The sequence below is a fragment of the Mercurialis annua genome, linkage group LG1-X (assembly GCF_937616625.2).
Source record: "Mercurialis annua linkage group LG1-X, ddMerAnnu1.2, whole genome shotgun sequence".
NCBI lineage: Eukaryota > Viridiplantae > Streptophyta > Magnoliopsida > Malpighiales > Euphorbiaceae > Mercurialis > Mercurialis annua.
In genome coordinates, this window is record NC_065570.1 from 9698742 (window position 1) to 9713407 (window position 14666).

The window sequence follows — 14666 nt, forward strand, 5'->3', positions numbered from 1 at the left end:
AACAAATGAAATTATAAAAATACCTTCATTTTAATGAGGTGTTATGATATGATTGTCTTGGTCCATAAATGACGTAGTAGACTGGATCTACATAAAAATTTCTCTTAAAATTATATCTATTTAATATTACGATTAGAATTTTGAATAAAGTAGACTACCACTCCTTAAATAAAGCAACACGCTTATTATTCATGTAAAGTAAATAGGCCTACTATTTATAATAATTAGTACTTTTTAAATACACAACTATTATTTGATATATCCTACGTGATTTAAAAAAGAATATCATAGGTAACAACTTTTTCTGCTTCTAAAAGACCCAGTTTAATTTTCCTTTGAAACTAAATCAATTCAATTTTTTAGCCTTTAATAAAAAAAAAATTCACTTTGAAATAATTTGGTGAGTAAACCACCACTACTACTTCCATAATAATTTATAATAAAAGACAATTAGCTTTTAGTAATTAATATAATAGGCACTCAAATATATGAGTTACAAGTCTACACATTGTTTTTTATTTTCTGAAAATAAACCTACGAGGAAACAAATCCAAGTTTTATAATATAATTATAGTAAATAACTCTATTTTTTTATAAAATAAGAATCATCTATATCTATATTATACATAAAAATACAAAAAAAGCATGCGCATTTATATTAATATTTTTTATTTTAAAAAATATAATTATTAATTAATCCATAATAAATATAATTATAATAATTAGACGAGTCACACTACAAGTCACGTGTGAAACACGTAAAAGGACACTAGTCTATAAAATAATATCGACAAAAATTATGAAAAGATGAATGAAAAAGATGTAAATAAATTTAAAAGTTAGGTATTTTATAAATAATCCTTGAAATATTATCAGCAACAACATTTTATTTATATAATTTTAATTTAAATTAAATTATATGATAACTGAATCTTACCACAATATGAAATAAAAAATTATTTTTCTTGCAAAAAAAAATTAGAAATTCAATGAGCGCTGAATTTAAATATCCATTATTAATGTATAAATATGTCGCAAGACTTAGTTGTTACGGATATTCTATTTAATGTGAAGAGAAATTTTTAAGTAGACTCAGTCCACCGCGTCATCCGTGGACTAAACCTCTCACATAATGACACGTCATTAAAATGATGGCAATCTTATAATATTACTATTTAAAAATGTAAATAAGTAATAAACGAATTTATAAGATTGCCATCATTTTAATGACGTGTCATTATATAATAGGCTTAGTCCACGGATGACGTGGTGGACTGAGTCTACCTAAGAATCTCTCTTGATGTGAAATAACTAAAAAATATTGCATTCCTTGTAATTTTGAGTTCGTACCTTAAATTGTAACAATTATAGGAATATGGCAATGGAGCGGGTCGGAGCAGGGGTGGGGAAGCTATCCCCATCCTCATTCCCGCTTCTATGGGGAATTCCCATTCCCGTCGCTATTTATTTGATGGGGATTAGTCCATTTTCATCCTCGTTCCCGTCCCTGTGGATTCTCCATCTAATAGAGATCCTCACATCTCCGCATAATTTTAACATAAATATTTAAATATTTTCATAAACATTTGAGAAAACAAATATGAACTATTTAATATAATAATATAAAATATTATAAAATTAAATTATCTCAAAAATTAAGTAATCATCTAAAACATTCAGCAATTTTAAATACTAAAAATAAAATAATCAAAACAAAACAAAATAAAATTAAAACTTCTCTAAAAAAATTTATCTCGTTTCGTAAGTAACTAAAAGTCTCTTTCAAATAAAAGAAATAATCTTTTATTAAGTAATTATATTAAATTATTAAAAATTATAAATAATATATTTAAATTGTAATATATATTATATAAAAATATATCAGATCCTCTTGAGGACAGTAATGGAGATCCGCATGGGGTGGGGCTACAACCCTTCTCTTTTATCTCCGTGGTTGTAAAATAATCTTCCTCCATCCTCATATCCATGGAAACAATTAGTGAGAATTTTCCGCCCTTCTAGAGGACAGTTTTCATGGGAATCGGGGATTCCCCTCCCAATTGTCATCTCTATTTATGATCAACATGAATTATCATGAAAGAACCTCAAAATCCAATACAAGAATTAAGAAACACTAAACTTTAGAATCCTTATTATTCTTTGGCAATGAAGCTAGGTAAGTCTATATAAAGAGCTCTTAAAAGAATACTGCAATTTCCATATCTCTTGCAGCAAAATTAAAATACAAGTGGAAAATAAATTTAGAACGAGACAAGTTGATGAATAAATATGGGTTTTTGATTCCTCTTTGGACCATAAAGACATGTGGTTATTATATTTTCTTTTTCTTCCTTGTTAGTTAAACTATCTTTTCGTTTCAACAGAGATCACTTTCTTTTTTTTTGAAAATAACAGAGGTCACTTAATTATCAGAAATCGATGTCAATTTACTGATATAATCAAGGTCTAATGGTAAGAAAAACACAAACCTTTGCGACTTATTATAATTATATCCAAACCTTTTAATTTTTATAATAATATCTAAGTTGCATTTTTTTTGTTGTAATAATATTCAAATTGCATTTTTTTTGTATCAATAATAGTTAAATTGATGGCTAAACTTGTCGTTTTCAATTAAGATATTAGGCTATTGTTATTTTTTGATGTATAATAATATAGTTAAAGTCTCAAAAAATGGCAAAATACTCAAAAAAAAATCACATAAAAAGTGCAATTTGGATATTATTGCAACAAAATAATATAATTTGGATATTACTACAAAAACTAAAAGATTTGGATAAAATTGCAACTAGTCGGAAAGGTTTGTGTTTTTTTTTTGCCAGTAAACCTATAATCAACGTCAAATACCATGTCATTTAAAAGTTATGACCTCTTTTGAAATAAAATTTATTGTTTATTACCTTTTTGAAATGAAAATTGTTGTTTAGTATTTGTTTAAATAAAATTTATAATTTAGTACCATTTTTAAAAAAGTTATGACCTTTTTTGAAATAAAATTTATTGTTTATTACCCTTTTTGAAATAAAAATTGTTGTTTAGTATTTTTTTTTTGAAATAAAATTTATGATTTAGTACCTTTTTTGTCCTAAAATTATATTTTGATGACCAATTTGAATTTATATTTGAAATTTTAAAATAATTTTTCCAGCAGAGAATCTCCCCATTAAACAATATGACAATTTAGGTGGCAAAAACGCAAGTGAACGTTGGCCCGGTTGGCAACGCTCACATTGCATGTTTTTGAGGGTGTGGGTTGGACCCACCCCTTGGACAGCCACGTACTTTAATACACAAAAATGAAGCTAGATAAGTCTATATAAAGAGCTTATAAAAGAAAACGGCAACTTCCATCTCTTGCAGCAACATTAAAATGAGAGAGCAAAAAAGAGCAAAAACAAGAGAAGGTGATGAAGAAACATGGGTTTTTGATTCTTCTTTAGATCATAAAGGACGACTTCCTCTCCGGTCTCGCACCGGCGTTTGGAAAGCATCTTTGTTTATCATCGGTATGAGTATGCATTTCATATATTTTAATATTTGAGCTTTTATGTTTATATTAATGGAAAGTTACTAAATGAATCCGGACTAAAACTAATTGGTTAAACCCATTTTGGGGCGCTATATCGTTTTCTAATTGTCACGTTACGTCGCCGGATTTTCAAACGGTGATATAATCGTAAAAAAAAAATGGAAGATAATAAAGAAATGGTTTTGAGTTGTTTTGGGTGGTTGTGGCATGCAGCGATTGAGTTCAGTGAGAGGTTGAGTTACTTTGGAATAGCAACAAGTTTAATAATTTACTTGACAAAAGTGATTCATCAAGATGTTAAGACTGCTGCAAAAAATGTCAACTATTGGAGTGGTGTCACTGCCTCTATGCCTCTTCTTGGAGGCTTTCTTGCCGATGCTTACTTGGGTCGATTCACTACTGTTCTACTTTCCTCTATTATCTATCTTCTGGTAATCATCTTTTCTAATAGAAATAACAAAGACATCGTTTGGATTGCGGGATTTCCCATGATCAAAATCCATAAATTTTGCACAATCCATAGCCGTTTGGTATATGAGAATCTATAGATTGTCAGAATCCACCATCATCCAAAATCCTTTATTTTATTTTTTTTATCAAAGGTGGAAATCGACTCTTTCGAGTCTCATGTTAGTTGTTAGTTACCGAGGCGTGGTTCGAACCCACAACCTCTCGATGCACTTAGAGACGTCTTAGCCATTTAGGCTAGGCCTACATTGGCAAAAATCCTTTATTTGATTTCCCATCTAGGAGCGGGAAAGTTAAAATCCATCATTTTTTATACATGATGGATTGTTAGAATAACTAATTATTCCAAAATTATCCCTATAAATACATTGATTTTAGGTTCCATCCGAACGATGGAATTTATAAATCCACCAATTTCATATTCCATGGATTTTAAATCCATTGATTTTGTCAAATCTATCGATTTTAAAATCCCTCGATCCATTTCTCTTTCCTCTATTACTCACTCCGTCTTGCTTTATTTGTCGTTTTATTACAATTTTTAATGTTCCAAAGGAAAGTTGTCTTATTTGTATATAGGGGTGAGCATCGGTCGGTTCGGTTCAGTTCAGTTGGAATTTTTTCGATTTTTTGATTTTCGGTTTGAAAGAAAATTTTCAAACCGAACCGTACTGAACCGAAAATTTTGGCTTGATATGGTACGCTTCGGTTAAAGCCGAATTTGAATACTTTCTATTTTTATTAAAAATAATTAAAATGTAATAAACTTTCATATATGTTTAAATAACAATTATTAATTCATATATCAACAATAATTGAGATATAAAGACAAAACAAATATAAGTATAAATGTATATGTATATGTATATGTATATTTTTTTAAAAAAATTATATATTTTATATTAAACTTCGGTTAATTCGGATTTTTTCGGTTTTCAAAACACCCAAATCAAACCTAACACTGAACACCAAACTTTACCTAAAATAGGAACCGAACCATACTGTTTTCACCGAAAAACCGAACCAAACAACGAAGTTCAGTTTGGTTCGGTTCGATTTTTTGGTCTATTTCGGTTCTTGCTCAGCCCTATTTATATACATTAGATCATTCATCTATTTTATTTATTGCTTAGACATAGTTAGCTTAAAATATAGCATTATTACATCAGATGGTTACAAAGTGATAAGTGAAAAATAGAGTAAAATTGACGATTTTAAAAGTTTAGGATTTAAATGAAAAAAGTTAAAAAGATGAGGAATTTCTAGATGATTATATTTAGTCTTAGATATATTAAAACTTGTTGCTTGTTTAACTAATTATTTTCTTTGTTTTCTTAATGTGGTTAAATAAATAGGGTTTGATTCTCTTAACAATGTCCCAATTTGTTCCAACTCTAAAGGCTTGTAATGAAACTGAGTGTGACAAAGCCAGCAAGATTCATGAAGTGGTCTTCTTCCTTGCCATGTATTTAATCTCCGCCGGAACCGGAGGACATAAACCGTCCCTTGAGAGTTTCGGAGCCGATCAATTTGACGATAATCACATCGAAGAACGAAAGAAAAAGATGTCATTTTTTAACTGGTGGAATCTTGGACTTTGCTGTGGACTTCTCCTTGGTGTGACAGTTATTGTTTACATTCAAGATCATGTCAATTGGGGAGTTGCACATTCTATTCTTACACTTGTAATGGCCATTTCATTTGCTATCTTCCTTATCGGACGACCATTTTATCGATATCGAGCTACGTCGGGAAGCCCCTTTACGCCAATGTTGCAGGTTCTTATTGCTGCTATAAGAAAACGGAATCTGCATTGTCCTTCCAATTCTGATCAATTACATGAACTAGAAAATTCTTCTATGCAAGGAGGGCGGTTTCTATACCATACCAAGAAGCTTATGTAAGCAACACAGCCATAATCTAGCTATTGGGGTTATTTCATGGGCCGGCTTTGGATGGATTGGGTCCAAATTCAACCGACTTGACTCTTACAAGTTAAATCCAGTCAAAATCTGGTTCATTTTCTTTTTTGAGATGAATCCGGTTCAAATTTAACAGGGCTTTTACAAAAACAGCATAATTTTGTCAAATTGTTTACAAAAAATACACTCGTTTTATTTTTTTTCACAAACATACGCCAGTTTTCACTTTTATTTTATCTTTATAAATATTCACTTTCGGTAAATTATTAGTAGATTTTTGTAGATTATTAGTAGATTTTTGGTAAACTTTTGATAAATTATTGAGATAAAAACGGATTTTAATATCAAAAAATGTATTTTTATTAAAACATAAAACATATTTTTGCAAACAATTAAAAAACATATACAGTATAATTTCCTTAATTTAATATATAGTATTTAAAATTGGTCCTTAAATAAAATTTATGCGAGTTCGGGTCGATTTTTTTTACACTTAACATTGAAATTTAATTAATAATTATATTTCAGGACAATAGGTAAAAATAGGTTAAATAAAGATTCGGGTTCAGGTTGGGCTTGATCTGAACCGAGTACCCGGCCCAATAATTATACCTTATTTCCCAATTTACTTCAATATTTCATTGAGGGTGATTTTGAAATTATTTTTGGTATAGTATGGTGTTTTGATTTCCACATGAAAAATTGAAATGACAGACTGATTTTTATAAGAATAATTTCCAATCTGTCTGCAATAAACTTTATAGTCTATAGTATTCTATTAGAATTTTTGGTAGTATTGTAATATTATTTAATAGGCATTAATTAATTCCTCTCCATTTTTTTTTTTTGAATTCCCTCTCCATTTTAATTAATTGCAGGTTTCTAGACAAAGCGGCTATTATTGAAGATACAGAGAATTCTTCTGAGAAGACAACCCCATGGAGACTTGCAACAGTGACTCAGGTTGAAGAACTAAAGCTTCTTCTTAATATGATTCCAATATGGCTATCAACTCTATCATTCGGAATTAGTATCGCACAAACATCAACATTCTTCATCAAGCAAGCCACGATGTTAAACCGGAATATTGGTAACGATTTTCTGATTCCTTCTGCCTCCGTAAACGCACTAGGCGCCATCGGAACGATGATCTCCGTAGCCACGTACGAGAAGCTCCTAGTACCGATGTTAAGAAAGGCGAGAGGAAACGAACGAGGCATTACGATACTTCAAAGAATCGGCATTGGCATAGGCTTTTGCATTCTTTCGATGATCACTGCAGCTTTAGTCGAGAACAAGAGACTAAACTCCGTTAATAATGAACCGGTAAATGGCTCGTTTTCGATGAGCGTGTTCTGGTTAGCTCCACAGTTTCTAATAGTTGGTATCGGAGACGGGTTCGCGTTGGTGGGATTACAAGAGTTCTTTTATGATCAAGTTCCTGATTCAATGAGGAGTTTAGGTATTGCATTTTACCTTAGTGTGATCGGAGCAGGAAATTTCCTTAGTAGCATTCTGATAACGGTTGTTGACGGTGTTAGTGAGAAATACGGGACGAGTTGGTTCGGTAAGGATTTAAATAGTAGTCGTTTAGACTTATTTTACGGGCTTTTGGCGGTTATGACCGGTGTGAGTTTGATTGTGTATGTGTTCTTTGCTCGGCGATATCCGTGTAAAAATATGCAGGGAAGGGGAGTTGTTGATTGCTCTGAAGAAAATGCTGGAGGTAATTTAGTTGCTTGAAATATAAATTAAATCTGATTATGATTAATAGTCATGTAACATGAATATTAATTTTTTTTATGAATATGAATTGTATTAAAAAACAGAATATGTGCGAAATATAAATAAAAACTCCACTATTCCAAGAGTTTACGCGCAATCAAGACTAAGACTCTGAAAAAGAAGTTATTGAACAACCAATAACAGAATACAGTTTGGATTTCTGTAAAAATCCGACCAAGAGTAAGGAAAACTTGGAATAATACACTTACAAATAAATGCAGCCCTAACAAAATACTTAAGAACTAAATTTGTAATGTTTGTTCGCTTGTGATGAAATTTTTTTTCTGTTTCGACTTTTCCAATTTCCTATATAATTGTTTCTGAAAGACAATGTCAAAGCCTGTTATTAATGCCATTTGAAATTAAAGACCTCCAAAGAACTAGAAATTCTGGAAACGTATTTGGTCTAATCCAATAAAAACTACAAATTTACTAATCACAAAATTCCAAACTGAAATAGCAATGCAAGAAAATGTTATCCCGAAGCCGCATTGTTCAGTTTCGTAAAGTTGCAGGTTGAACAAGGTTTCTCTCCATTCTGCTGAATGATAGGAGTTGAAATACTTTTGTATTCTATGTGATTTCTGAGTCATTTACGTATATTGAGTGATTATGTTTGAGCATTTCAAGTCTTATTTGCTGTTTGAACGTTTTAGGTACTATCGCACGTATTTTGCGGAGTTTCGGGTTAAAAATGTAAAATTGATGTTAAATGTTAGTTATTTAGCATCATATGACAAGTACTAATTGTAAATAATATTACTCTAACTTCAATTGTCACTAAGAATCAAAATCCATATTTTTGGGGGTCTTGGTCAGCCATAAGTTGCCACAAACATGTCATCTCCAACAATTATGCATTGAACAACAACATTTGTAGTTGTTCATCTTTTTTCTTATTTTTAAACTAGTGTCGCTTTATGTGTTTTATGATCAACATATTATTTGTATCTTTAGTTAATTATTATTTTTATTGTTATAAATTATATTTAAATGTAAAGTATCAAATTATTATTGTATAGTAGTTAATTATGAGTAGTCTATCTTATTTATAGAAAATATAAATTAAAAATATTAAATAATAATTAGATTAATAATTTATTAAAGTAATTTATCTTAATTAGACTTTTAAATGATTAAATAATTATTATATATTAAAATAGTTTATTTGAGTTAGTATTCTAAATAATTATCTCTACATAGTATTATAAATAGTTTATTTTAGTTAGTACTTTAACTCTAATAATTATCTCGATAATTTTTTAATTAATAATTATGTTTTATAAAGTAAAAAGGACATGTACATAAATATGTCTGTCCCCTCCATCCGTGTTTTTATATATAGTTTAGATAAATAGGAAGGAGGAAGTGAGACTCGAACACGAGACATCTTACAAGGATGCATGTGGCTATTACTACTATGCTACAACAACACCGGCATCTTTTTCCTCATTTAACTGTTTAATTTGCTTTTGATTCCTTCAGGTGGAAAAACATTAAAAAATTCAATTGCCTTATCAAATAATTTATTTTAGCATGGTCACCGGTCATGGTGCATGATGTAACTAAAACCTGCTCAGGCATTTTATCGAACATTCACTACTGGAAAACAGGTGATTAGCGACGGAAATATACGTCGCTAATCATCCAATATCCGTCGCTAATTAGTGTTAGTGACGGATTTGCGACAGATCACATCTGTCTCTTCAGAATCAGTCGCAAAAACATTTAACGACTGAAATTTAGTGATGTCGCTAAAAATTTCAAAACACTCGCAAAAGAGTCCAGTTTGGAGACGGAAATAGAGACTCTTTCGCGACGGATATTTACATTTAGCGAGGAACTAGTCCGCCTCTAAATTGAAGAAGTAGCAACGGAAACAATATGTCACAATTAGGTGTTAAAATCTCCTTATCTCAAACTCAAATAATCTGCAATCAAATCTAAGAAATTAACTATAAAACGTAATGATCTCCACAATTCTAACAAAAAAATTAAATTATATGAGCAAAAGATCATTTTAAATAGGCCAAATGTCATAAAAAGGTCAAACCTCTCATAAAAGTTTCACAAAATTCCTGACCTTTCAATTTTATCGATTTTAGCCAAAAACAAATTATTTGGTTTCAATTGTGGCCAACTCTCAATTTGATTTCAATTTGCCTATGTGACGCCTATGTGGCATGCCAAATATTGAAAGGTCAGGAATTTTGTGAAACCAAATAATCCATTTTTGGCCAAAATCGACAAAATTGAAAGGTTAAGACTTTTCTGAGACCAAATAATCAGTTTTTGGCCAAAATCGACAAAATTAAAAGGTCGGGACTTTTGTGAAACTTTTGTGAAAGATTTGGCATTTTTACAACATTTTTGCACAAGAAAAGATAAATGAACAGTTTTGCACAAGAAAAGATTATCTACCTCAACAAGAAAAGATAGAAAAAATACCTCAACATTTTAATTTTTTTTTTTACTCTTACACCTATTTATATTATAATTAGGCCTAATGGTAAAAAAAACCCAAACCTTTACGATTTGTTGCAATTATATCCAAACCTTTTAATTTTTGCAATAATATCCAAATTGCATTTTTTTGTTGCAATAATATCCAAATTGCATTTTTTGTAGCAATAATAGTCAAATTGATGGCTAAACTTGTTGTTTTCAATTAAGATATTAGGCTATTATTATGTTTTGATGTATAATAATATAGTAAAGGTCCCAAAAAATGGTAAAAAACTCAAAAAAATCACATAAAAAGTGCAATTTGGATACTATTGCAACAAAATAATGCAATTTGGATATTATTGTAAAAATTAAAAGGTATGGATATAATTGCAACAAGTCGTAAAGGTTTGGGTTTTTTTTTCCATTAAGCCTTATAATTATACCTAACTTTCATTATTATTTTATTCTAACCGTATTTTTTTCTATTTTTAAGTGACAACTGTCATTTTTTTTCTCTCTCTCCTTTTCTCTTTGTTCTCCATTCTTTTTCTTCTCCTTCTCTTTTCTTTTTTTTCCACCATTCTTTTTCTTCATTTTTTTCTTCTTCTTCTATTTTTTCTTCTTCTTTATTTCTTCTTCATTTTTTTTTTGTTGAACTCCTTCATTTTTGTTCTATTCTTTTTCATCGTTAATTCATCATTCCGCCGTCGCTCCGCCATTATTCCGCCGCTGCTCAGCCTTTTTTCATATTCAATTTTAGCGTTTTTTTTCTCAACTCGTGGTGAGTAATACGATTTGTTTAACTTTCATATCTAAATAAATTACTCTTGAATTTTTTCAATTTTAGATCTAAAAATCTGCATTAAAAACGTTTGTACACACAAAAATGATTTTTGAAAAAAAAAACTGCTTATGATTATCATATGAGTAGCATCACTGCATTATCATGCAAGTATCATAACACTGCAAAAAAATCAATTTTTTTTATTAAAAGACAGCGTCTGATTATCATATTATTATCACTACGTTATCATGTCGTTATCATAACAGTATATGATTATGATAAGGTTATGATAATACAATGTACGATAATGATAACTGGATGATAATGAATTATAATAAGATTATGATAACTGGATGATAACGTACGTGAAAATATAATTACAAAAAGATTCATGACACCAGTATGATAACCAGATGATAATAAAATAATAAAGTTATGATAATAGTAGGATAATATGATACATATATGTAAAAAAATTACATAAAATTATGATAATGAGATGATAATGTAAAGATAATAGTATGATAATATGATACCTGTATGAAAAAATAATTCCAAAAAAATTATGATAACGAGATGATAATGTGAAAATAATAGTATGATAATATGATACATGTATGAAAAAAACAGTTACAAATAAATCATGACAAGATGATAAGGTGAAGATAATAGTATGATAATATGACTTTATTATACTTCATTATCATACTATTTTCTTCACATTATCATCTCGTTATCATAATTTTTATGTAATTTTTTTTCAAATAGGTATCATATTATCATAATGTTATCATAACTTTATTATCATGTCATTGTCATAACATTATTATTTCTGTACAATAATACATTATCATTTCCGTATCATATGATTATATTATGATAACGAGATGATAATACAGTGATAACAACATGATAATCAATTTTTTTTGTAGAAACTCTTTCTGCAGTGTTATGATAATAACATAATAATACAGTGATACTCATATGATAATTAGAGACTGTTTTTTTTTTATAAAAAAATCATTTTTTCTGCAGTGTTATGATAATCAGATGCTGTTTTTTTTTTTTTGCAAAAAATCGCTTTTTGTGCAGAAAATCATTTTTTCATCATAATATCGTTTTTTCATGCAGATTTTTTGATCTAAAATTGAAAAAAATTCAAGAGTAATTTATTTATATCTGAATGTTAAAAAATCGCAATAATCATCATGAATTAAAGAAAAAATAAAATATGAATGAACAATGCAGCGACGGTAGAGCAATGAAGAAAAGGCGGCGAAGCGATGAAAGAACGGCGAAGAAAGAAAAATGGAGAAGAAATAAAGAAGGAGAATAAAATTGGCGAAGAAAAAAAGAAACAGAAGAGAAGAAGAATAAGAAGAGGAGAGAGGAGAGAGAGAGAAAAAGAGAAGGAAATATAAAAATATAACAGTTGTCATATGATAAGTAAAAATATATATTTAGAGTAAAAATTAATAAAAAATATGTATAATTATAATATAAACATGCTTTAAAATAAAAAAATAAAAGCAATAAAATGATGAGATATTTTCTCTATCTTTTTCTTATTGAAATAGAAAACCAAATTATTTTAAAAAATAGAATATTATCCTAATTTTTTCATATTTTTTTAAATGACCAGGTAAAGTAAAATTAATTTTGCTTAGAATTTTTAAAAAATAATAAAAAGGGCAGATGCCTCCTTATCCACCATGTGGCTACGCCACTGCCACCTCATATTTTTTTCATTATATGAATAGGCCATTTTATATATTATGTAATGTATAAAATGGAATGTTAGCAACATGTACAATTTATTCTTCTAAACTTGATCTTCAAATTACATGCCATTAGGCAAATGTACGACAATATTCTTCTAAAGTTTTGAAAATCTTTGAATATATTCTTGGGATAGTATCGACTGACGAGTAGAAACCACCACCATAGTTTCCTTTTTTTTGGTAAACCCATTCGGTTTTTAAAAATTCGCCTTGACTAATCCGGATCTGACCCGCGTCGCGCACCTAATATGGTGGGTGAGTCTGCCAGTGGAAATTTTCTGCATTCACAAATACTCGAATTCGAGACCTTTCTTTAACAATATCACACCGTTTACCACTTGTACCAATCCCATTGGTCCATAGTTCCCTTTAATTCGTTGAAATTTGAATAGGAGTAGCAATGATTTTCCAAAAAAGTGTAGCTAATGGTAAAATGCGTGCGATCTAAGAAAATAAGAATATTGGGCAATCATAGTTTTGCAAAGGAATATTTATTGGACCAATATCCTCTTTGTAAAGTCAAAACGTAACTCACTTGAACATTGGATTATGGATAAGCACTCTCTATTTGGACGGTATATATATAAAGGCTCACTTGATTTTATCATTAAATATATAAATATCGAGTTAATTCTGATAAGAACCTAATACATACATATGGGTGTTGAGAGTATTTTGGATGTCTCGGTGTACAAAATTTTCCCTTCCACGTTGAAAGGGACAACACAAAATTGATACCAAAAACTAACAGAGGGTTCCATTAACAACTATCAAGAGTTAGTGGTAGCGTCAGAGCATACAAAGAAAGAAAAGATATAGTGATTTAAAGGAATGTTTTTAGAAGCTCGAAAGAGAATCTGCAAGCCTTTGTGGCTCATTTTAACAACGGTTTCAAAATGGTGGAGGATTTGATTGATGACACAACAGCTGATACAATGAAAGATAACACCAGGTTATAATAATTTGAAAAATGTAAGGATCGCTTTGCTGAGCATAACATAAAATGTCTCAGGGTTGTCACCCTTCCAATCAACTTCTGCACTTCTATAATGGTTTTGGCGCCTGCATGTTCATTATGGCTTCAATCTTTTCAGAATTTGCATATTCCTTTCTGAGATATCATATACCCTAGAAATTCTCCAACATTAACTCCAAAAGCACACTTATATGGATTAAGTTTCAGATTGTACTTCCTCATCTTTTAAAAGCACATTTGTCCGGGTTAAGTTTCAGATTGTACTTCCTCATCTTTTAAAATACTTTCGCCAAATTTTTGGCATGATCTTCAATTCTTTTGGATTTCACCATAATGTCATCAATATACACTTCTACATTATTTCCCAACAAATCAGCGAATATAAAATTCATCAGTCTTTGATATATTACTTCAGCATTTTTTAAGTCATGTCTTTTCTCCGTCATCTTTATGCATTGGGATCTGATAAAACCCCTGAGCTGCATCAATGAATGCGAATACTTCATAGCAGTGGTGCAGTCCATCAACTAATCAATACTTGGTAAAGGATAGTTGTCTTTCAGTGTTGCTTTATTTAGATCAGTGAAGTCTATATACAACCTGAATTTTCCACTCACTTTTTTCACCAACACCACATTTGCCAGCCAATCAGGATAATAAACTATCTTGATAAATCCTGCTTCCAATAGTTCTTCCACTTTGTCTCGGATTACAATCTATTTTTCAGCTGAGAAAACTCTCTTTTTCTGTCTGACATGCTTGTATGTTAGATCAATATTCAATTTGTGAGAAGCAATTCTGAGATCCACCCCAACTATCTCTTCCGGGCGGCTAGCAAATTCCTCCCTTTTTTCTATAATTCCACTATAATTTTGTTTTGTATTCGTGTTGGCAAATAATCGCAAGTGTACGATATCGCTCAAGTAATATAACTTGGAAGACCAAGTATCGA

General features: G+C 29.9%; 1 protein-coding gene across 1 annotated transcript; it reads left to right on the forward strand.

Annotated features, from left to right (window-relative positions):
• The first annotated feature begins 3352 nt into the window (after positions 1 to 3352).
• LOC126664585 (protein NRT1/ PTR FAMILY 5.7-like) lies at positions 3353 to 7810 on the forward strand. The gene is made up of 4 exons (XM_050357048.2): positions 3353 to 3527; positions 3764 to 3981; positions 5374 to 5918; positions 6819 to 7810. Exons 1-4 carry the CDS (start codon positions 3392 to 3394, stop codon positions 7681 to 7683), a joined length of 1764 nt encoding a protein of 587 aa, XP_050213005.1. The 5' UTR covers positions 3353 to 3391; the 3' UTR covers positions 7684 to 7810.
• Positions 7811 to 14666: the final 6856 nt, after the last annotated feature.